The sequence below is a fragment of the Lampetra fluviatilis genome, chromosome 60, assembly GCF_964198595.1.
Source record: "Lampetra fluviatilis chromosome 60, kcLamFluv1.1, whole genome shotgun sequence".
NCBI lineage: Eukaryota > Metazoa > Chordata > Hyperoartia > Petromyzontiformes > Petromyzontidae > Lampetra > Lampetra fluviatilis.
Genome location: NC_136334.1, coordinates 1,964,730 through 1,989,595, shown reverse-complemented (window position 1 = coordinate 1,989,595; position 24,866 = coordinate 1,964,730). Strand labels below are relative to the sequence as shown.

At 52.4% G+C, this 24,866-nt stretch overlaps 1 protein-coding gene across 1 annotated transcript; it reads left to right on the top strand.

The window, feature by feature from the left end:
• Positions 1-2,706: 2,706 nt before the first annotated feature.
• LOC144950964 (membrane-associated progesterone receptor component 1-like) lies at positions 2,707-18,999 on the top strand. Its single transcript, XM_078881152.1, has 3 exons — positions 2,707-3,037; positions 13,117-13,272; positions 13,894-18,999. Exons 1-3 carry the CDS (start codon positions 2,743-2,745, stop codon positions 13,989-13,991), a joined length of 549 nt encoding a protein of 182 aa, XP_078737278.1. The 5' UTR covers positions 2,707-2,742; the 3' UTR covers positions 13,992-18,999.
• The last annotated feature ends 5,867 nt before the right edge of the window (positions 19,000-24,866 follow it).

Here is a 24,866-nt window from a genome sequence, read left to right as displayed (position 1 = left end):
GTCTGAGACGGGAGGGAGTGCCTCTTGCCGGTAAGTAACACGTGGCAATTCGGCACGACCCTTATTGTGTGTGTTTGTTTAGCGAGCCCTGTTGCTGAGAGCCATAAAGTCAGAAGAGAGTTGGACTTTAGACATCCTGAAAGTGAGGCACACATATGTGTTGTGTGTGTGTGTGTTGTGTATTTGTTCCCACGTGTGCAGACACGCAGAAGGAATTGGCACGGTATATGGGAAGGCTTTGGGCAAATTGGAACGTGCAGTTTAAAATTAAGTTGCCGTCAATTACATTTTACGGTTTATATTGTGGTGAAAAAGCTAGCACTGTGTGTACGTATAAAGACAATCCCCCAAAAACTAGGATTTCATCTTATTGGTTCTTTCGGTAAAGTAACGTAAAAGGGAAATAATAAAAAAATGAAAATACAATTATAAAATCATAAAACATAATAAAAAATAATAAAGTAAAATGTTATGGTTTTATTTTTATTATTTTAATATTTCCCTTCTACGTGGCTTTACCGAAAGAACCAAGAAGATGAATCCCTGCAGTCACGAAAGCTTTAAATCGAAAACTAGGAATTGTTAAAGCTTTCCACCTTGACAGGTTAAAAAAAAGCATTAACGTTTGAAGTTTATCTCCCTATGGTGAGAGCTGGCCAAAGTCGAACAATGAAACCGCTACGGTATTCTAATCGACTATTTAGTTTTTTTGCGTGTGGTTGTTTACCGGGGCCACTTTTATATAAAACAAACAGGGTGCTTCTACATTTTTTTTTAACACTCATATGGGTCTATCGTTTTTAACGGAAAAAGAACGGACAATACACCGTAACGTGATAACAAATACTCTACTTTACTATCAGCTCTCTCGCTGGATCAGCAGTTCCACTGCTGGATGTTTTTTTTTCCACCTGAGGACGACCGCTTGTGTTGCGATCGAAACGTCGAGATTTATTTATTTATTTCTACCTACGTGAACCAAGGAGTCCGGAATCGTAGGTCCTTGTGCAACTTCTTATTCGGCACTTAATGATGTATGCATGCACCGATATCGTCCCTTTTTTATTTCACGCTTTCTATTAACTCACTCTGTCTGTTGTTGTATCCTCAAATCTTGTAACTCAATTTTAACCCACTTCCCAATGTGGTATCGACTGCAAACGTGGTATACTTATGTCTTACTGATGACAATACTATATTCTATCATACAAAATTTATCTTTTTAAACATTATTTTTATATGTTATGTTTCGGCTTGGGTCTAATTGTCCACGCTCAACTGACGTTGGCTGTAATTGGCCACGGTCCCTTAAGTTATGGCAAGCTTCGGGGCCACTTCCTGGAGTCGTGGAGTTCTGCCATTACTAGGGGCCGTCCATAAATGACGTCACGCGATTTTGGACGATTTTTGACCCCCCCCCCCCTCCTAGTCCCATCGCATCACAAAAAGTCAGACCCCCCCTAAAATATGACATCACAAAGCTCTCCCCCCCCCAAAAAAAATGTAAAATGCTTCAAATCGCTTTAAACTATTGTCATTGTAGTGCGTATTTAATGTGGAGCTGCACTCTGATGTTGTAGAAAACATTTATTAACAAGTCTATTTAATTAAGTATAACGTGTTGTCTATATTCATTAAAAGTTGCGCATTTTGATGTGACGTCACATTTCTCAAATCCCCCCCCCCCCCTTCGTCACACATCGTCACAAATGTTTGACCCCCCCCGTCCCCTAGGTGCGTGACGTCATTTATGGACAGCCCCTAGTACATTTAATAAAAGCATGTTTCTTTAAAGTTTATTTTATTTTTACTAATTCTCGTTTCGTTCGTTCGTCGTCGCTGTGCCGTTGCTGGCCACCTCCTCGTGCGGTCGACATATTGCTGATGCGATGACGTCACAAAGGCCCGGGCCCACGACGAACATCTCCGGTTCGGCGGCTCACGCGAGCACAGCTTTTTGCGAGACCTTTACTCAACAACAACAACAACAAAAACGACGTTCTTGCCCGATAAGTCGAGTTACTGAACCGATAATCGATAGGAGTTATCGATTACGTAATCGATACTCGGATATTTCAGCACTCATTAAAAAAAATTGCAATAAAACCCGCAGTAAAAACAATCCCTTATTTTGCTCACTAAATAAATGTTAACTAATCGCAATGTTAACTTACGTTTATTTAAACGCTTCAAAAGACCCGAGGCCTCATACAAAAGTCAAAGACCCCCCGTATAGCCTCAACAGACCGATGGGGCAAGTGCTGTAAACGAGTCGCACCTATAAAGTCCTGCACGGCACACGAGAGAGAGCGGGTGGATGGCCAGCACCGCCTTTGTCTCCCCTCGTGACGACGTTACCACGCCAGGTACAGTACTTCTAGAATTTGAAGCTTTCGTGACTGCAAGGATTCATACTCTTAGGTTTTTTCGGTAAAGTCACGTAGGTAAAAATTAATAATAAATAAAATAGTAGAAATAAAATAATAAATCACGACGTTTCGTTTCATTTATATTATTTATCTTTTAGTATTTATTTTTACCTACTTGACTTTACCGAAAAAACCTAAAAGTACAGTACTTTCGTCTCACCACTGTACATACAGTCCGCGTACAGTCAACGGCCTCGCTCCCTCACCCAACATGGCCGCCGTCCAAGAGATTAGAGAGCTGTGACGTCACTTCCGTCCACGTGACCTCGCTGTCGCCCCTCCCCCCTCCTCCCCTCGCCTCACAGTGAAGACGATGGCGGCCTCCGAGATACTCCAGGATCTGTTGACGAGCCCCCTGAACCTGGCCCTGCTCGCCCTGTGCGCCTACCTCCTCGTCAAGATCGTCAGAGGAAGCGGCGGCGGCGGTGGCGGCGGAGACGGAGCGGGAGGAGACGGCGGAGGGGAAGAGCCGCTGGCCCGACTCAAGAGGCGCGACTTCAACGTGGAGCAGCTCCGCGAGTTCGACGGCGTGCGGAGTCCGCGCATCCTCATGGCGGTCAACGGGAAGGTGTTCGACGTGACGGAGGGGAGGCGCTTCTACGGGCCAGGTGAGGAGGCGGTGAGGGGCGAGCGCGCCGGCGTCGATGTTGCACGGGTGTGGTGTGTGTGGGTGGTGTGGTGTGTGTGGGGGGGGTTGTGTGTGTGGGGGTTGTGTGTCTGGGTTGTGTGTGTGGGGTGGGGTGTGTGTGGTGTGGGGGTTGTGTGTGTGTGTGGGGTGTGTGTGGGTTGTGTGGGGGGGTTGTGTGTGTGTGGGTTGTGTGTGTGTGTGGGTTGTGTGTGGGGGGGGTTGTGTGTGGGGGGGTTGTGTGTGTGTGGGGTGTGTGTGTCGTGTGTGTGTGGGGAGTGTAGGGGTTGTGTGTGTGGTGGGTGTGTGTGTGGTGGGTGTGTGTGTGGGGATTGTGTGTGTGGGGGTTGTGTGTGTGGGGGTTGTGTGTGTGGGGGTTGTGTGTGTGGGGGTTGTGTGTGTGGTGTGGGGGTTGTGTGTGTGGTGTGGGGGTTGTGTGTGTGGTGTGGGGGTTGTGTGTGTGGTGTGGGGGTTGTGTGTGTCTGGGTTGTGTGTGTCTGGGTTGTGTGTGTCTGGGGTGTGTGTGTGTCTGGGGTGTGTGTGTGTCTGGGGTGTGTGTGTGTGGGGGTTGTGTGTGTGTGTGGGGGTTGTGTGTGTGTGTGGGGGTTGTGTGTGTGTGGGGGTTGTGTGTGTGTGTGTGAGTGTGGGGGTTGTGTGTGTGTGTGGGGGTTGTGTGTGTGAGTGTGGGGGTTGTGTGTGGGGGTTGTGTGTGTGTGTGGGGGGGTTGTGTGTGGGGGTTGTGTGTGTGTGTGGGGGGGTTGTGTGTGTTGGGGTTGTGTGTGTGGGGGTTGTGTGTGTGGGGGTTGTGTGTGTGGGGGTTGTGTGTGGGGTGTTCCAACAGGTTGCAACAGACAAGCAGTGATACTGTGTCTGTTCGACTACAGCTGCACCGTCACACAACACCCTATATACTGCAAAACATATTGCATAGTATACACCACACACCACATAACCACACCACACTACCACACCGCACACTACACCACCACACACTACACTACACACCACATACCACAACCACACACCACACTACCACACTACACACCACACCGCACTACACACCACACTGCACACTACACACCACACACTACACTACACACCACATACCACAACCACACCACACACCACACTACCACACTACACACCACACCGCACTACACACCACACTGCACACTACACACCACACACTACACACCGCACTACACACTACACACCACACACTACACACCGCACTACACACTACACACCACACTACCACACTGCACACTACACACACACTACCACACCGCACACTGCACACACACTACACACCACACTACCACGCCGCACACTGCACACACACTACACACCACACTACCACACCGCACACTGCACACACACTACACACCACACTACCACACCACACACTGCACATTGCACACCACACACAGCCACACAGCACACCGTGAACACGGTGTTAAACTGTGACTTTGTGGACACTTGGTGTGGGCTGTTGCCTCCTTCCGCACCGGGCCACAAGACGCGTGCGTCCCTCCCACACCCCCATGCCACGGCACCAGCGTCACACAGCTGTGCTGGCAATCTATCAGTGGACCAGGCAAAGGCCTGTGTGCCCATCATCATCATCGTCCACGGCCATGCTCACTCCACTGCTGGACGAAGGCTCTTCCAAGCCGCCGCCATCTCCCGCGGCGGTGTAACAGTTCAGCCCGTCACCTCCCCCTCTGTTTCAGTTTTCAGTTTCACTCATTAGGTATAGCCATGTGAGCCATTCGGCTCTTGAATCGGGTTCCACCACAACAAACAACAAAAACATGAACAAGAAAACATCTTAAAGTGACTATGTGACTATGTGCAAACAGAAAATTCAAGCTAAGACGGCAAAATATTGCAGAAAAAAGCACCGTACACCAACGCTGTGTGCAAAAATCCCAGCGGGATGCAAGTCAAACAACAATAACCGCAAGACAACTTAGATTAAAGCCATCAGTCTAACTCCGTACTACAACAACACAAACATGGCCAAACCAAAAAACGTTTCGAAATCACCAAAATAATACGTGAGCCGGCCTGATTGGGGGGGGGGGGAGCGTTCCATTCCTCGGCCACTTACTCCCGTCACGATCCTCGGCCGCCGTCCCATCGTAACCCCGTCGTGTTCCGTGCACAAAAACAAAAACAGCAGCAGCTGCCGATCGGCACGCAATGGCGGGGACGTCACCAGAGGCGCCTGTGCCAGCCTAGGTGCACTTTGAGGCTGTCACGTGAAGTGTCGAATGGCTGACTGCTGGCAGGAGGTCACAGGACAGACCCAACAGGCGCCATGGGTTGACTGCTGCGCAAGGCTAGGTGCAGGAGGTCACAGGGCAGACCCAGCAGGCGCCATGGGTTGACTGCTGTGCCAGGCTAGGTGCAGGAGGTCACAGGACAGACCCAGCAGGCGCCATGGGTTGACTGCTGTGCCAGGCTAGGTGCAGGAGGTCACAGGACAGACCCAGCAGGCTCCATGGGTTGACTGCTGCGCGAGGCTAGGTGCAGGAGGTCACAGGACAGACCCAACAGGCGCCATGGGTTGACTGCTGTGCCAGGCTAGGTGCAGGAGGTCACAGGACAGACCCAACAGGCGCCATGGGTTGACTGCTGTGCCAGGCTAGGTGCAGGAGGTCACACAGGACAGACCCAGCAGGCGCCATGGGTTGACTGCTGTGCCAGGCTAGGTGCAGGAGGTCACAGGACAGACCCAACAGGCGCCATGGGTTGACTGCTGCGCCAGGCTAGGTGCAGGAGGTCACGGGACAGACCCAACAGGCGCCGTGGGTTGACTGCTGCGCATGGCGAGGTGCAGTAGGTCACGGGACAAACCCAACAGGTGCCGTGGGTTGACTGCTGCGCCAGGCTAGGTGCAGGAGGTCACGGGACAGACCCAGCAGGTGCCTTGGGTTGACTGCTGCGTCAGGCTAGGTGCAGGAGGTCACGGGACAGACCCAGCAGGTGCCATGGGTTGTACTGCTGCACCAGGCTAGGTGCAGGAGGTCACGGGACAGACTCAGGTGCCATGGGTTGTACTGCGGCGCCAGGCTAGGTGCAGGAGGTCACGGGACAGACCCAGCAGGTGCCATGGGTTGTACTGCTGCGCCAGGCTAGGTGCAGGAGGTCACGGGACAGACCCAGGCACCATAGGTTGACTGCTGCGCCAGGCTAGGTGCAGGAGGTCACGGGACGGACCCAACAGGTGCCGTGGGTTGACTGACTCGGGTGACTGGCACCAGCTGTGCACACGCTCCTGTGCCCGCTCTCACTTTGTGTCGGTCGCCTGCGTGTGTTCTCGAATCCGCGTTGTCCTGTCTCTCCCTCGGTGTGTAATTGAAACCGAGCATCTCGCTCTCTGACCCCTCCGTTTTTTTCTTCTTGTTATTGACCCAAACCAGGCCACACATGGCAGAGGCAGCAGGCACTGATCACGCACTGATCACGTACACGCACGTGCGCGTGCATGTACGGTGAACTTCGTTTGCGCCGCACATAGACGACAAGCACTTCTCAATAAACGAGTTTTTCAATGGAAACGATTTTAAGAAGTGCAATTGCCCCAGTGGCTGCCTAATGTCGGAAGGAGGAGCGTTCCAGACGGCCGTCGTAGTACTTTGGACACTGCGCGTGTCCTGGTGTGCTTGGGGGGGGAGCGGTAGTGTAGCGGTTAGCGCGCTGCGCTATGAACCCGGCGACACGGGTTCAATTCCCGCTCATGGCCAACACCGGTGACGGTTATCTGAACCGGTCCCGAGCCTCCCCTAGGTCGACTCAGCCTCCAATGATTACCTGGTGCGGTGTGCAAACATCGCCACTGGGGAGACAAAGGTGGTCGGGCGTGGAGCTGGCCACCCGTTCCGGCCTTCATAGCTGCTTGCTAACATCACTTGCCCCTACAGTCTGTTAAGGCTATACGTGGGATCTTTGTCTTTTGTATTAATCCTCCTCCCCTCAACTCACGTGCAGCTAGGTCATCAATCCACTGCCGAATGAAGGGCTTCCCATGCCGTGTGGATCATGGGGGGGGAGTAGGGCAGTGTTTTTATTACTTCACGCTGGTAGTGCGGGTTTGTAAGGGGCCATCCGTTTAGTAGGTACGCAAAAATCTGTCAACTTGACCCCCCCCCCTCCCTGTACGCACGCGGACTTTTTACACCCCCCCCCCCCACCTGCGTACGAACGCCTGACGCACCCCCCCCACCCCCCCCTGAATCCTATAGAACGGCCGATATTGAATCCGCGCAGAAACGATTAAGGAATCATAACATTAACGTGTTTAAGCAAACAGATAGGCCACCACCGGACTATCCCATTTGAAGGCCAATGTCGATAAATTATTGTCGAGGCTTCACCCCCCCACCATAAGCAAGCGTACGCATTTGGGTTAACTTTCCCCCCTCCATGCGTACGTACTAAAGGGCGGGGAGTATAGATGGAGTGTACCACCCCACCACACCCACAGCCCTATGGCAACCTGTTAGTGTGCGTTGATTGCCCTTGCAAGAAATATCCAGGCTCAAGTCCCGCTTAGCTTGTGAGGTGTGCCGAGATTTGGGCGCATTCCGGATGATGTTGTGCCCATAGGGCTGCGTGTACAATTAATGTCACGCGTTGACTGCGCGTGTGAGCGTGCGTGTGCGCGTGTGTGTGTGCGCGCGCGTGTGCGTGTGTGCGTGTGTTTGCCCTCTGACCAACGACTAGTCATCTGTAAGATGCGCCTGCCATTCTTCCACTCCGGTGGTGGGTGTACACCCAGGACCCCATTCCGACCTAAGGTCTCAGTTAGCTGATGAAAGTTGCAAGCGAGAATTTCATCATCGCTTGCGGCTGGGGTTGGCATCATCCCCCACTCCTCCTGATGTCGAGGGTAAATGGGCGAGGTTTAGGACTGTGACTCATGCAGCTGCAATGGCTGTTTTGGGTATGCGGTCCAGACATCCCCAGAGACCCTGGCTGACAGAGGAGGTGTTCAGGTTAGTTGAGAAAAAGCGACAGGCCCACTCTCATCGGCTACAGCATCCCACGTCAGAGAATGAGGAGGCTTACCGCAGCCTTCGCTCGGAGGTTCGGAGAGCCGTGAGGCGCTGCAAGGATGGGTGGTGGTCGTGGGTTGCTGAGGAGATGGAGTCTGCCTCAGTGGCCCACGATCAGAAATCCCTATTTTACTCCATCAAAAAAGTAACCTGCAGTGCCACACATTACAATCAGGGGAAAAAACAGTGATCCAATCTCCGACCCCCAGGAACAGGTTTGCAGATTTGCTGAGCATTTCTGTGAGGTCCTGGGGGAGGGAAATCCCTCAGCCAGGAAAACATCATGGCATAAAGTGGGGGTGACCCTGCCGAGGCTGCGGTGCCTCAAATATTGGAAGAAGTCACCCCTGTGAGTAGCTGGCTGAGGTGCCATCTGTTGAGGAAGTACTGAGGGCGATCCAGAGTCAGACCAGGAAAGGCACCGGGCAGAGATGATCTCCCAAGCGAAATGCTGAGGGAGGGTGGCGTTTGTGCACAGACTGCCCTATATGATATCATAACAACAGTCTGGACCACTGGATGGGTTCCGCAGGATTGGAAGGATGCCCTGGTGGTCCCCCTCTTTAAGAAGAGGGACCGCACAGACTATAACAACTACAGGGGCATCTCACTCCTCAGTGTGCCGGGAAAGGTCCTGACAAGGATTATTCAACATCGCCTTGCCAGGCACGCTGAGGAGAGGCTTGCGGAGCCCCAATGCAGTTTCAGGAAAGGGCGGTCTTGCACAGATTCCATATTTTCTGTCCGTCTGCTACAGCAGAGGTGAAGGGAGTTCCAACAAGACCTACATCTCTGCTTTATTGACCTCGTCAAGGCCTATGATACCATCAGTCGGCCTGGGCTGTTCTTCGTGCTTTCGGAGTCCCTGACCCTCTGCTCACGATCATTAAGGACCTTCATGATGGTGAGTGGGCCCAGGTAAAATTACGTGGCTGGGAGTCAGAGCAATTCCCTGTACACCTTGGGGTGCTATAGGGATGTCCTCTGGCTTCCACATTATTCGACATCTATTTTGATCATGTAGTTCATGAAGCCTTCAATAGGTGTACCGGGGGAATTTCCATTTGGTACAGATATAATGGGAGGCTGATCGATGCCCGGGTGCGGTCAAGGGATGGCTCCCTATTGGTCAACCACGTTATGTATGCCGATGATTTGGTAATTGCTGCTCATTCAGAGGAGGAGTTAGAGACGCTTCTGCTGAAACTGGAGTGTGCCACCATCGGGCCCACCAAAACTAAGCACCTGCCTGGGTATTTTCTACCATTGGACACTCCACCCCCACAACTCCCAATCGGTGAAGGGGCAGTTGTGGAGAGTGGAGAGTTTCCCATACCTGGGCATTGTGCTCATGACCGGCTCCGGTTTGGCAGCGGAGGTCTCACTCCGAATCAGTCGAGCGGCAATATCTTTTCATCGGTTGCGTAACGCTGTGTGGAAGCTGCCTGGTCTGTCGCTCCGCACGAAGCTTCAGGTCTTCTCGACCAAAGTCATTCCCTCCCTTCTCTACGCTTGCGAACATGGACCCCCCCTAATGGAGCATCTTCACCGGTTAGAAACATTTAGGCTGGCCTGCCTACGATCCGTCCTGGGTTTAACCAGGCTGGATTGTGTGAGGAGCGCACAAATCCTTGAAAGTTCTGGGCAAAGTCCCATCGGTGAGCTCCTCCGGCAGGAAAGGCTGCGTTGGCTGGGTCATGTAGCCCGCATGCCCAGCCACCGTATGCCTAAACAGCTTTTGTTCAGCTGGATCGAGGGGGCTAAACGGGCGCAGCACGGGCTAGCGAAGAGATGGAGTGATGTGGTACAGGAGGACGTGGAGCTAGTGGACTTGCCGATGACTGGTACCAGCGGTGTCAAAATCGGCCTCAGTGGAGGAGGCTCGTGAAGGACACTACTGGGCAGTTGGAGGCAGTTGCCCTCCAACAACAACGGAGGGCGGAGGAGCGACGCTCACAACAACGAGCGGAGCGCCGTGTGGCTAAAGCACAGCAAGTTGGCACAGTAGGGGGCACAGGTGGTGCATCAGCCAGTCATCTCAGTCAGTCGACCCGTGGCCCCTGGGTCTGCTTGTGACCTCTTGCCAGCGGACGTTTGACACTTCACGTGGCCTCAAGGTGCACATAGCCTGGCACAAGCGTCGTGGTGACATCACCGCCACTTAGTGGCGGATGGTGGTTGTTGTTGTTGTGTGTGTGTGTGCGTGCATTGTGTGAATGTGGGGAGCGGTAGTGTAGTAGCGGTTTGTGCGCTGCGATACGAACCTGGAGATCTGGGTTCGATTCCCGCTCACTGCCGACACCGGTGGCGATTATCTGAACCGGTCCTGGGCCTCCCCTAGGTCGACTCGGCCTCAAATGTGTACCTGGTGCGGTGTCTAAAAACATCGCCACTGGGGAGACAAAGGCGGCCGGGCGTGGTGCTGGCCACCCACCCCCTCGTGTGCTGTGCCGGCCTTCTTATGTGCTCCCTAACAGCGCTTACCCCAACAGTCTGTTAAAGCTATACGGGGGATCTTTGTCTTTTTTTGTGAAGATTTAGCGATGGGTACCTTTATATTTAAAGGAATTCCATCTACTTTGCTGACACATTATTAGGGGGTCACGTGGACACCCAGGTTTACTAACCCCCCCCCCCATGAGTGAGGAGCGTGGTTAGTTGAGGTTGGTTAGTTGAGGTTGGTCAGTTGAGTGTTGGTCAGTTGAGTGACCCGTACACACGTGCTCATTCCACCTTGTACTCACGCACCTGCACCACCACCACCTCCGCTCACTTTCTGAACACCCACTGGTTGATCCGGACATCCGCCGTGTAGCCGACACAGAGATTCTCCGGGGACCCCCCCCCCCCCCCCCCGTGTAGCCTACACAGAGATTATCCGGGAAAGTGCCATGTCGCCTTGCGTGCGCGCACACGTGCCCAGCAAGGCAAGGCCGGTGCCTTGAAGAGGGGACGATGACCTTCTACGCACGCAGGTGGCTGCGGGTGCCGACTTGGCCTACCAAGTGGTGTGACGCACTTGGGCTGGCCCATTGCTTGCGCGGCGCGTCCAGCCTGGCCGCCTCGCTACTGGACCCCACGGGCTCACGCTGCCACCACCGTTTCAGATGTTCGCCACTCCTGGCTCGCCAGTCCCGACACGCAGATAATACTCATTGCTGACCGACTCACCACCATACCAACTCCCCACACCATACCAACCCCCCCACACCATACCAACCCCCCACACCACACCAACTCCCCCACACCAACTCCCCCACACCAACTCCCCCACACCATACCAACCCCCCACACCACACCAACTCCCCCACACCATACCAACTCCCCCCCCCGCACCATTACCAACTCCCCACCATACCAGAGATTAACGAGGTTTGTACTGTGGACACACCAGAGCCAATCGTGTGTTCTACTTTCATGATCTCCGCCTGTTTCAGGGGAGGTGGTTAGGAGAGCAAACAAAAGTTTGGGGGTGGAGACTCTGAACCTTCAGCCGTTGAGGTCAAGGGTTCAAATTCCAGCCACTGCTTGAGATTAACAAGATTTGTTTTGGAGGTCACTGCCTGTTGGCCGATGGGCGCACAGCGGCTCTGCATAGCCCACCGTGTTCACCCGCTCGGTTCGTGCCAATCGAGCGCATGTGGCAGACGAGCAGTGAGCCTGTGCTTGCCGTTGGTTACGACGATGATGCACGGCCATTTTTATTTAGTTTTTTACCTACGTGACTTTACCGTAAAAAACTAAAAGTATGGATCACGGGCATGTTACTGATGGCAGTGGTTAGTGGGGTTGATAGCCCAGCAGGGTTAGCGGCGGTGTAGTGGTTAGCGGCGGTGTAGCGGTGTAGTGATTAGTAGCGGTTAGCCCAGCAGGTTTAGCGGTGGTGTAGCGGTTAGCCGCTGTATAGTGGTTAGCGGCGGTGTAGCGGTTAGTAGCGGTGTAGTGGTTAGTGGCGGTGTAGTGGTTAGCAGCGGTGGTGTAGCGGTTAGTGGTGGTGTAGTGGTGGTGTAGTGGTGGTGTAGTGGTGGTGTAGCGGTTAGCGCACTGCGCGACCCAACCCGGCAACCCGCGTCCGATTCCCACTCGCAACCAACATCGGTGACGAATATCTAAACCCTTCCCGGGCCTCCCCTACGTCGACTCGGCCTCAAATGACGACCTGCTGCGGCCTGTAAACATCAGGCAAAGTCAGCCAGGCGTGGCGCTGGTCACCCGCCTTAGCAAGTGCTTGCTAAAAGCAAGGGGCTGTTGACGGCTATGTGTGGGGGGGATCTTTGTGGAGGGTTGCTTGATGATAATGGTCGTGTTATCCACTCGGTTGTCTGTTCAGAAGGAAGAGTGTGTCTCGGTCCGTACCTCCACAAGTAGTGAGGACGGCGGAGCGTTTCGCGATGCCGGTGGACGGCTTTGGGATTCATGGCGGCGCCACTCGCAGGCCGCCGAATCTTCGACGCGCCGTTTGTGGCATCGGGCGGCCGCGATTCGGTTGATGGTCGACCGTCGGTGGTGTGGAAAGTTAAAACCGGTAGAGGTTCAACGGTGGGGGACGCTCCCGCACGAGAGACGTTTAGTTTTGTAAATGTTGTGGCTTGGCTCTCCAACACACCGTTGTGCTGTACTAGTATACTACACTATACACTACACTATACACTACACTATACACTACACTACTATACACTATACTATACACTACACTACTATACACCACACTACTATACACTACACTACTATACACTACACTACTATACACTACACTACTATACACTACACTATACACTACACACTAGTGATGTAATAGTGACGAATTGGCCACGTTCTGTTGACGTGACAACCCTTACTAGTTGGCCGTGTCGGGTGGTGGCGGGTTTAACGACACATTTATATATTTACGCGATCCAACCCAAAGAAACCTCGACTATGGACGTTTAGCTTTGTCGTGGGCCGCCGTCGAAACTCTCACGGTGGCGGCGACGGGGTCGTGTGTGCGTGCGGATTGCAGAGGGCCCCTATGGGGTGTTTGCGGGGCGCGACGCCTCGCGCGGCCTCGCCACGTTCTGCCTGGACCGCGACGCGCTCAAGGACGCCTACGACGACCTCTCAGACATGTCGCCCACCGAGATGGAGAGCGTCCACGAGTGGGAGATGCAGTTCACGGGTCAGTCTGGCGCCCCCCCCTCACACCCCCTCACCCCCACCGCACCCCCCCGTAACCCCCCTCCACACCCCCCCACCCCCACCGCACCCCCCCCACCCCACCTGTGGTTATCATTAACGTGACGTTATCGTTAACGCCGCTATCCGACTAGGGTCGCCTCAGCCCCCCTCATGCGCTCACGTCGCTGACGACATCGACGTCGTCATTGTCATCGTCGTCATCGTCGTCGTGTTTCATCCTTTCTCGTTACCCGTCGCCTCTCCGCCTTCGCCACCACCACTACTACTACCCTACGAATCACCTCGATTGACGTGAATTCGATATTCGTCGTCACACCCTTCAGACCCTTCAGGGACGCATCCCTCCCGCCCCTCCCCCGCCGATGTGAGCTTGCAGCGAGGGGGGTACACAACACAACAGGCACGGGGCTGGGGCACCACCGCCCTACGGACGCGGGGAGGCTCCCTCAATGGGGACTGGCTTGTCGGCTTGCCGCGTGGCGTTGTGTCGTTGTAGTCGTGTGGTGGTGTTGTTGTCTTGTGTAGTGTCGTGGTATTGTGTCGTGGTGTTGTTGTATCGTGATGTTCCGCGCGCTCTGCTGCTGCTGCCGCCGCCTTACAGAGAAGTACCACCACGTGGGCCGGCTTCTCAAGCCTGGTGAGGAGCCCAACGAGTACTCGGACACGGAGTCTTCGAGCGAGCGCACAAAGGACGACTAGAGACAGAGAGAGAGAGGAGACGGAGAGAGACGCGACGCAGCCTCGCTCCACCCCGACTCGGCAAACCACGTACCCCCCGCCCCCCCCCCCCCCACGACGATTCAATACTCGGTTAAACGATTCGGCGTGCCGCGAATTGTTCCTTATTTTTTTGTTGTTTAAATGTCGTCCCTGCCCCGGGGCCGCCTTGGTCAGTCCGCCGCCGGGGTAGAGGCCTTCCCCCGCGCGGCGCGTTGGCTACGGGATGCGCGCTGCCTTCGCCGGAGCTCGCCGCCACGCCGGTCGCTGCGGGTCGGTCGCGTGGATCTATCAAACGATCCGTTATCACGTGCCGGCGGGGGAGCCGATGTTGACGGGTTAACCGGTGCAACGTTCGACGCCCCCCCCCCCCCTTCCCTCTGCGGTAAAGGCGAGAGTCAACAGATTCGAGCGTCGACGGTGTCGACGTAGTCCTCGGTCAAATCATGCGTAGGTGATGGATGGACTCGCTCGCCGGTTCGTTTGACGCCTGCGGCCACTGGGCGCCCACTCTGTGCGCTACCGCAGCTCCCCGATTAGCACGGTCGGCCCACGTACGGGTGCTAAACAAGTTGGACACGCCGCGCGCATCGCTAGCAACTCAAGAGAAAAAAAATCGTCCATAGTTATTCAACCGAATCATGGCAATTAATCGAGCGATGGTGGATGGGGAGGCGATTTGACACGAAGCCTTCGGTTCCACAATGCCTCGGGCCTATCCCTCCACCCCAGACTGCCGCAATCGATCCGACCCAACCATGCCCGACCCAACCATAGCCCAGCATCTTCCTCTCCACCGCAGTCCCCCACCCCCCTCCCCCTACAACCCCCACACCACCAGGTCCTGCCTTCGAACCCTGCCCTTGTCACGCTGCGTCAACTGCATCACGCGCTCCCGGCCGTCACGGCCGCCCGGCTATCCCACATCACGCGCTCCCGACGCGGCCGACGCGGCCGCTACCCTTTTCCCCCGGGGACTCTGATCGCACTGGCGAGCGAGCAGCAGTTCCCTGGCTCGGAGCAGGGCACAAGCAGTTTGCTGCTGGCGCACCAACGTTGAGCCTTCTCTCCCTGGTGTGCATCGTTCGGCTTGTTGTTGGGGGGAAGGGGGGGGGTGTAATTGAAAGTGTCCGGAGAAAGCCACGCTCGCGTACGAGGGGAATACATCCAAGCTCACGGGATGCCACGGTAGCGAGATGTCAACTACCGCGCCTGGTGTACAGGAGGGCGTGGGTTCGATCCGGACCCTGACGACGCCTGCTGCGTATTTGGCGTTTGCGTGTCTCTCTCTCTCCCCGTGGTCGCGTGGATTTTTCTCCGTGTCCTCCGGTTTTTTGCCTCCGCGATTAGACTCGACATCGCTATGCGCTTAGAGTTAGTTGGCTGCTTGAAATTTCCATGCGACGATGAGAAGCTGCGTCGTTGACCTGTCATTTGCGTGGGGCCTTATCCGGTAAAATAAAAATAGTCTAGTTTAAACTCGGCTATACAGATCCATCAGAAACCCACTTGGTGTCCTGTCTCCCACGAGCACTCTGACGTTGGTGTCTCGCACACAGTGACAGTGACTTGCGCTTGCGCGATCCACCCGCTGGATTCCAGGCCGTAGTCGTAGTAACACGGGTCTGACGTGGCTTAATGGAACGGAGACTTTCCTGCTCTGGGAGGTCACCAAGGCGTTCCATTGTGTACTTATCGCCAGCCGACAGCGGACTTGAGGAGGAAGTGCTTTAAAATGACAACATCGGGGGGGGGCTCGTAACGGTTGTCGGGGCATTGTACCGGCATCGTAAGTTGCGAGTCCTGGGATTGAGTCTTCGGGATTAAGGTGTCCACGGTCAAAGCCGGTTCCAAAGCGCATGGGAGAGGGTTCTCAGCCGAGGTCACTCTTGTGAAAGACCCCAACGCAGAAGATCCCCCTGGCGTGTCGACCTTCCACGAAGCTGCTCGTGGTCACCACCCTCGGCCCGCATCCACCCCACAAACCACGGCAGCGGCAGATGCGGATGGAAAATTAACAACTCTCCGGTAGTGGTGGTGTGCGACTGTGGTCATACATACATCCAGAACAGACCGTACAATGACTCAATGCCCCCCGATCCACAAATACGACGTAGGAGACATCATCGCGGCGACAGTACCCTCCACCGCTCCTGCTCCTCCTGACGCGGTGATCTGTGCTTGACCACCTGTGCATGTTGTTGTCTCTGCATCGCCATCATTGGCCGCACGAAAGCAGAAGCCTGGTGACCGTGTAACGAAGCCACCCTGGCTGCTGCTACTGCGGCTGCTGCATCTTGCACTTCCCACCGCTTTGGCCGTGCCCCCAGTTGCCCCCAGTTGCCCCCAGTTGCCCCCGACTGGCTCGCAACGGCCGTCGACCGCATGCCCCCGACGTGCAGCGAAACCGCTTTTGACAACGCGCGACAATAGATCGTCGGGCGACTGATCCGCGCGGGGGGGGGGGGGGGGTGCTTGGATCCTTTTTGATTTGATCAATTTGTGTCACGCAATGGGTTCGCGTCTAATCCCCGCAGCCCTCTGGGAGGTGCTGGGTGCTGCACCTGGATCCCAACAGCGGCGACGAATGTCCCTGAAATGTTCTCACCCCCCTACCCCCCCGTGCCCATTACTGGACTTCTGTGAGGCTGTGAGGGAGAGCTTCATCGGATTCCTCCTCCAGTCTGAAATAAACATTCTCATTTGCATTTTGGCCTCTTATGCCACCTGCTCATTGCCCAATAGAGAGTGGCTGTGGTTTCCCACCCCCCCAATACACGATTGCTATTGTGGCAGTTTAAACAATTTTTATATTGGATACACCAGTTTTATATGGACACTGTATATATATACGATGATCGAATCGCTTTTCTGGGCGTCCCAAAGTCGCTTCTCTCGTGTCGGTCACTCGGCGCTCCTTGTGTGCTTGGCGAAGGTGCAGCCCCTGCAATGATTGCCCATGCCACTGCCGGCTGAATGTTCATGCCTGCTACCCCCCCCCACCGCCGCCAAAGGGAGACGTGGAGATCACTGACAGATAATCACGACAAACTCAACATGCCCGTCATTAACGCTGTGGCCTTAAAAGGTTACGGGGCGACTCTTCTACTTGTGAACGTTCGAATTAGAAACTTTCTGAGATACGAACAAACCTGTCCGTGTATCCAGTTGCCCGTTCGGATCGAGAGCCGTAAGTTCAACCGCCGCGCAATAGATGGCGGCGGTGGCATCTACATCTGCAGAACGTGAAGAACCGGTGGCATCTACGTCTACAGGAGATTATTCAACTTTTAAAGCAATCCCCCGTGTTTAGTCTTCATGCCGTAACAAAGTGTTTGGAATCGACGGGAGTAAAGTTGGACTTGCGAACAGACCTCTGGAATCTAGCTAATTCGTAAGTAAGGGGAGTCCCTGTACGTGTGTATGATGTAATATGCGACGTTTCACGCGATGGGCCTTCTTCACAGCCCACGTGCGTCACAACGCGCAGAATAAAAACGTGCAACAGAGCATGACGTTGTGGGAGGCGGGCCTTGTTCATGGCGCTGTGAAGAACGTCAGCCACGATGTATTATTCCTCTCGAGGCCCCCCACCGTGTTATCTTACGAAGCGTTGAGTTTTTTTTTTATTATCCTCGTGTAGGGTACTTGGCCTACTCTTCCACGGTGGCCAGACGTCGTATAGGAGCTGTGACATTGTGAATATAAAAGTTCTACATTCGTATAAACGCGCATGACAATTATTTACTGCAACCCATTTAAAGAAACAAAAGCCGCCACCGTACAGCAGCGACGACAGCAGCAGAAGCGCAGCGTGGTGAGAGCAGTGGGGCCTTGAGGGCGGGGCATCGTGGAACATGACCACATCACGGAAGGGGTCACGGAAGGGGTTCCATGCCGCGTCACCGCTCTGCTCCACTGGTGCCCCGAGCCGTGCGTCCCTGCGGCCCCCCTTCCCTTCTGGGCGCTCCGACACCAAACGTGGCTCTGTTGTTTCGTTGTCTGCATGACGATAACGACGACGACCTCGGTTACGCTGGTCTGCTTTGTAATACGATGAGACCCGCACGGCGCGACGGGGAGTTCGAAAAACCTGTGCGCGTGCAACGTTTGCCGTATCAAGCGGCTTCGAAAACAAAAGAGACCGAAATATTTTGCCCGGTTTCAGATGAAGCCGAGTCGGTGGGTCGTGCGTTGACCCCCTGAGTAAGTCGATGAAGTGAGCGACGCACCACGGTGTATTTAACAGGCGTCGTAGCCCGCCGTTGACCAACGTCACCGTCAATGATAATATGTTTTTGGGTCGGATTGGCACGTGAGTGAATTACCAATGGTGGCTTGTACCACCACCACCCTCCTCCATCCAAAACAGCCGAGTAAAGTCGCGCGAAGAGAGACGTGCCAACGGCATTCGCCATCTATCGCTTCGACGCCACCGCTGTTTCCGCAGAGCGAGATCCATAACATTGTAGCAATCGGGTCCCTACGCGCCGTCAGCGCCGGGCGCTGGCGAACCGCGCCATCGGGGGCGATGGCCAGACTTGTGGCAGCCTTTGTTGTCTTGTGTGTCGCGTGGACTCGGGGTTGTACGACACGCGCATCGGCAATTGTGCTTGCGTGACGGGACCCCAGATTTCTGTTTAAAAACATCGAATGACGGATGCGATCCTGGTGCGTTGATGGTTTACGAATCGCCCCGGCAACGGCTGTGACATTTGCACCTTGTTGGGAGCAGCCTACGCGTCTGGATGCCGTATCCCATGAAGCGTCGATGCATACAAGTGCTGCGCCAGATGACATGCATTTATATAATCTCGCATTTTCTTTTGTCTTTTTTTTCCTTTCTTCCTGTGCTCCGTGATACAACTTTTGATGATTTTTGTAATCTTTGACTGTTGGAAATGTAACAGCAAAATAAAAATACATAAACGTATTAGAGGTAATTTGAATATGAAATGTGAAATAAATAAATAAACATTCTCGCTACGAACGTCAGTCGTGCCCTGAATTCTTCTTTTGGGAGATATCGACTGAGTGCTGGGCACAGCGTCGCTCCACAGCGCCGCCCCACCCTGGTCGATCCACTGCTGGATGAAGGCTCTCCGCAGGCCGACCCCACCGCCCACGACTCCGTGACGCAACTATCCGCCCCAGCACCTGCACACGAGTGGAGTTCACTGCTCCATTTCCGCGGTTGGAAGTTCCTAATTCGCGAGTGCGGAGCATTAATCCGGGCAAGTTGTGGTGTACGCACTTTGAACATCTTTCGCGCCCCGTACGTAGCCAACCGTGCGAATCGGAGGTGCGATGGATGAAAGCGATTCTGGTCTCGTTTCAGCTGACCTCGTGTGTGCCATATGTTGTCTTGTTCTGCGATTGTCTCTTCCCTTGACCAATTTCACACATCGTAAATAATCGGTTGTTCCAAGAGGAACGATTCGAAGTAGCGTAAAAGAATCGATTTGGAGCGGTGAGAGGCTGAAGAAATGAACTTTCAGGAGGAATTTTTCGATTTAAAGCTTTCGTGACTGCAGGGATTCATCTTGGTTCTTTCGGTAAAGTCACATAGAAGGCAAATAATAAAATAAAAAAACGTAATAAAATACAATTCTCACTAAGAATTTTATTTTATTATGTTTTATTATTATCACTGAGAATTGTATTTTATTATGTTTTATTATTTAATAAAATACAATTCTCACTGAGAATGTTTATTGTGTCATGTTTTATTTATTTTATTATTTACCTTCTACATGACTTTACCAAAAGAACCAAGAAGTTGCAGGAGGAAGCCTACAGTCAGCAGAGCCTCGGATCATTAATTGTGGAGTGACTCCATCAGGCCTCCCTTGCCCAACGCTGGACGGAAATCTGTAAAACCGGGTCCCCCCCCCCCACACCCACACCTGAGCCATTGGTTGCACGCAACCGAATCGCTTCCGTTTTGGACGTCTTCTGCAACCAGTTGCTCGCGGTAGAGACGGCCTCGGACTCGACTGCCGCGCATCGATCCGCTCGGAGATTTTGTCGGGCGGCCGCATTCCGTCGCGCGCGCACGGACTACGATCGGTCGCGACGGATCCTGAACGCGAGCCGATGGAATAAATCTCCCCTTTCGCCGCAACGGCTTCCTCGCGTGGAAGGACAAATCGACAATCGCCGGTGCGACGATTTATGCCGCGAGGTGTCGGGTGTGGGGGGGAGGAAGGGGCGGGGGGCGTGTGGGAGCGATCGCTCACAAGAAGCCGGAGTTCAAGCGCTTTGCCCAACGACTGCCAGGGTTGGCCTCGTCCCAGTTGCCACCGTTTCTCCTCGTTGGTGGGGGGGTGGAGGGGGGGGTCAATGACCGCACCAGCGGATGGAACGAGACATTGTGGCTGGGAGCCGCGGTGTGAGAGATTGGTTGAACTCGGTAGAAGTTTGCTTTCACCACCGATATTATTCATGTAATTTGGGGGGGTTTTGATTGCTGGAGGGGGGGGTAGGGGTGGGGGGCACTGAGCTTGTGGTGCGGGGTCTGTTGGGCGTATTGCTTCACCAGCCGTTACAAACCTTGCCAATTAGCCGTGTCGGGTGGTTGGTGGGTTAACGGCGCATTTATATTTCCGCGATCTCTTACGCGAAAAAAGCCCCTTTATTATAGATGCGGGAGACGAAGTAAAAAAACATTTTCGCTGAGATCGATTTGACACGCTGTCCCGTCCGTGTAAGCGTGCACATGGGTGGGCACCAGAGGGCAGCGCAGCAAAACGCCATTGTTGTACAGTACTCCCGGCATATATGTTTCCCTCCGATTAGCATGGTTTGCTACATACGGTGCGAATTAAGTTCGACGTTTAAACATTCACCAAATCGCAATCACCAACCTGGTGAAGCATGGGTCAGACAGCCCGCATGGCATGCGTATGTCCCTCATGCAGCAGCAGAATGGCAGCAGGGCCGTCACGTGTACGCGGGCACACGTGCGCTGTATTATTGGTGTGGAGACGTTGGCGGAGTTGCTTAGCGCACCGCACTGTGAGCCCCAGAGACCCGAGTTTAACTCCTGGCGAAAGAAGAGCCCATCAAAGGAGCGAGCCATGGCTGAATCCCGGCCCTCGGTGGGCCTCCCTTCAAGTAACCTGCATTGGCCATCGTGGTGAAGAGTCTGTGGTTTCTTCGGTAAAGTCGCGTAGGTAAAAAATTAAATAAATGAAAACAACTAAATTAAATCACGACGTTTCGGGCGCAACACAAGCGTCCTTCAGGTGGTGACAACGTGGCGAAAGCACAACCGCTTAAGTGTGTCTAAGAGATGTCTGTCTTAGACACCGTGTCTTCAGCGGTTGTGCTTTCGCTACGGTGTCCCCACCTGAAGGACGCTTGTGTTGCGCCCGAAACGTGATTTAATTTAGTTGTTTTCATTTATTATTATTTTTACCTACGTGACTTTACCGAAAAACCAAAGAGTATGAATCCTTGCAGTCACGAAAGCTTCAAATCTAAATCTTGACATCGTGGTGAAGTATGGTCAAACAAACCTTACAACTGACAATGGGGTCTGGAGGACTTTATTCAAAAGTGGTTGTACATTAGTGAATTGTCTTCTTGGTTCTTTCGGTAAAGTCACGTAGAATGGAAATAATAAAATAATAAAAATGAAACAATAGTGAATTGTGTTTTCATTAAGAGCATGAAAGTGAATTGTGTTTTCATTGAGAGCATGAAAACGGTTGCGAGGTGTTTGCGACCTCTCGCCCGGTATTCAGAAGGTCGTGGGTTCGATCCCAACTCTGACGCCTCGATATCCGTTTTTTCCCCAGCACATTTGAGTCAACATACATTTAGAGTATTTGACTGCTTTACATTTGCACGTGATGAGCCATTTAATTGGGCTCTCATTTGTTGATCGCCAGGTGGCTTCTGACCAGGAGCTACAATAGTTTAGTGGGCCTTGCCTGGTAAAATGTAAAATAGTTAAAAGTTATAGTAGTAGGGTTTTACCCTTTTAAACTGGTACAAAACTGACACCTTTATTCAACTTCTTGGTTCTTTCGGTAAAGTCACGTAGAAGGGAAGTAATAAAATAATAAAAAATAAAACAGTCATCTGGCCACATGGCCGGCCTGCTCTGGACCAATTTCTCGACCACATCAATTCCATACACCCAGCCATCAGATTCACCATGGAAGTCGAAAAAGATGGCAAGCTACCCTTTTTGGATGTCCTAATTAAAAGGAGACCTGATGGTTCAATGAGCTACTCTGTCTACAGGAAAGCCACCCATACGGATGCTTACCTAAAACCGGATTCCCACCACCATCCATCCCAGAAGAATTACCTCATCAAGACTCTATACCATAGAGCCCAATGCATTTCCGACCAGGAACACATTGCCAGTGAACTCAAACACGTACGCCAAGCTCTTAAGGCTAATGGTTACTCCGACTACACAATCAGCAAAGCCATCACTCCAACCATCAAGAAGGATCCTGTTGAGCCTCTCAAGACCATCACCTTACCCTACATTGCTGGGGTCACAAAAAAGATCTCCAAAATCCTGATTAAACACAAGATTAAGGTCCGATTCAACACAGTACATAAAATCCGTGATCTGGTCCCGTCTGTAAAAGACGTGGTTCCAGACATACAGTACCCTGGCGTCTACAAACTAAGTTGCCTCTGTGGTAGCAGTTACATTGGAGAAACCAAACGACATGTCTCGGACCGCATCCGTGAACATGAAGCAGACTTGAAACACGGTAGGACAAACACCTCAGCCGTGGCAGATCACTGTTACAATTCAGTGGGCTCACATGATATTGACTTCTCCAAGACAGAGGTTCTCTGCAAGCCATCTGGCTACCATGAGAGATTCGTTCATGAGGCGATCCATATATACAAACACAGAGACAATTTCAACCGAGAAGATGGATTCCGGCTTAGCAATCATTGGAACGACGTAATAAACCATTTCGGATCTTAACTGATTGTGTTCACGTTTACGGTGACTTTCAGACCGCGTTCCACTCACCGGCATTGTATTCTCCGCAGGGAATGGATTCTTTGCTCCGCTGCAAGTTTCCTCCCACTACTCTTCCTCTTAGTATCTTTCACACGACGGTCAATGGTATAGTGTATAATAACAAATAGTATAACATTTATATGCTTAATACAATGTACAAAGTAATATATAGTATCGTAATTGTATAGTGAATATACAGCAGTGTGATATACATTAAGGTGGGTAGAATAATACATAGTGTAATATTACAATGTATAGCAATACGGTATATAATTTAATGTTGGGTTTGTCTATGGCAGTATATAGTACGGTGTAGACTCGTGTGATGTAAGAGAATAAAGTTTAGATGGAAGCATATTATATAATTTTTACGACGTAGAATTGTAATGTATTACTTACTGTTAGTAACTCAGCTTATTGTAGAGTATATTTAGTATACTGATGATAATATGTAGTTGATACTTTAGTTGTTTACGTGGTGGTTTTAGTTACTGCAGCTACATACTATTAACACTCCTTCCCTTCATGAATGCTACCCCTATCCCCTCCCTTTGATGCTGCTAATCCTGCATAATGCCTTGGCATAAATATTACTATTCACATACCTGCATTTCCCATATCACATACCTGCATTTCCCTTATCCCCCCTCCCTTTGATGCTGCTAATCCTGCATAATGCACGGGCATATGCAGTACTAATCACATACCTGCATTTCCCATAAATATGCTAAATTCCTCTTGATATGCATATTCTTTTTTCAAGGCTCCCCCTTTCTTCCCCCCTTCCAACCCAGCTTATATACATGCTCCAATCGCGTGTGCTGTTTCATTCAGACGCTGTCGCCTCGACAGACCTGGTTTTCACCTGAGGACGGCTGCTTGCGTTGTGGCCGAAACGTCGTGAGAATAATTTTATTATGTTTTATTTTTATTATTTTATTACTTCCCTTCTACGTGACTTTACCGAAAGAACCAAGAAGATGAATCCCTGCAGTCACGAATGCTTTAAATCGACTTTTATTCAAGGCATCATGTTTGCAATAACCACAACACAAGTAGTCAAAAAAGCAAACAAAAAGAAGAAACTCTGATAATGATAATAATATGCACTGTCCTTGAAGTTGATTGGTCCACACCCGAGACGGCTTTCTTTAGAGCCTAGTCCCCATTGGTGTTGGACCAGATGACACCAGAAGGCGTACAACTCAAACACAGTGCAATATCAGAGTTGCTTCTTTTTGTTTGCTTTTTTGACTACTTGTGTTGTGGTTATTGCAAACATGATGCCTTGAATAAAGGTGTCAGTTTTGTACCAGTTTAAAAGGGTAAAAACCTACTACTATATTTTGCCACTGGTAAAATAGACCTCATAGTGTAGTTAAAAGTTTTTATAGTTGACGGTAAAACGAACGAGCGGTTCTTTCTTAGTGGAGAGTGGGTTGTGGATTAAACGTCGAGACACGGTGGTGATGTGCTCTTGCGAGTGGGCTTTTAATATTGCAACTGCGGTTTGATGGTACATGGAGTTCGAACGGGAGCCGGAACCCACGCGTCGGCAGAAAGTCTCCGTCCACCGATGTTTGGTGTGAAGCGGCTCGCTCAGCATGTAAAGCGGCTCACTGGTGGTACTAACCACAGCAAACCAGCCAGTGGTGCCACTCACAACAGACCCAGCCACCAGGCACACCCACAACAGACCCAGCCCGTGGTGCCACTCACAACAGACTCAGCCAATGGTGCCACTCACAACAGACCCAGCCACCAGGCACACCCACAGCAAACCAGCCACTGGTAGCACTCACTCACAACCTTGATACAGTAAATTCAGCTGTGACGGTCCCACCTGATGACGG

Coding starts and splice junctions, on each gene's coding strand:
- LOC144950964 (XM_078881152.1), top strand. CDS start 2,743: ATGGCGGCCTCCGAGATACTCCAGGATCTGTTGACGAGCCCCCTGAAC. Junction 3,038..13,116: donor GAGGCGCTTCTACGGGCCAG/GTGAGGAGGCGG, acceptor TGCGGATTGCAG/AGGGCCCCTATGGGGTGTTT. Junction 13,273..13,893: donor GTGGGAGATGCAGTTCACGG/GTCAGTCTGGCG, acceptor GCCGCCTTACAG/AGAAGTACCACCACGTGGGC.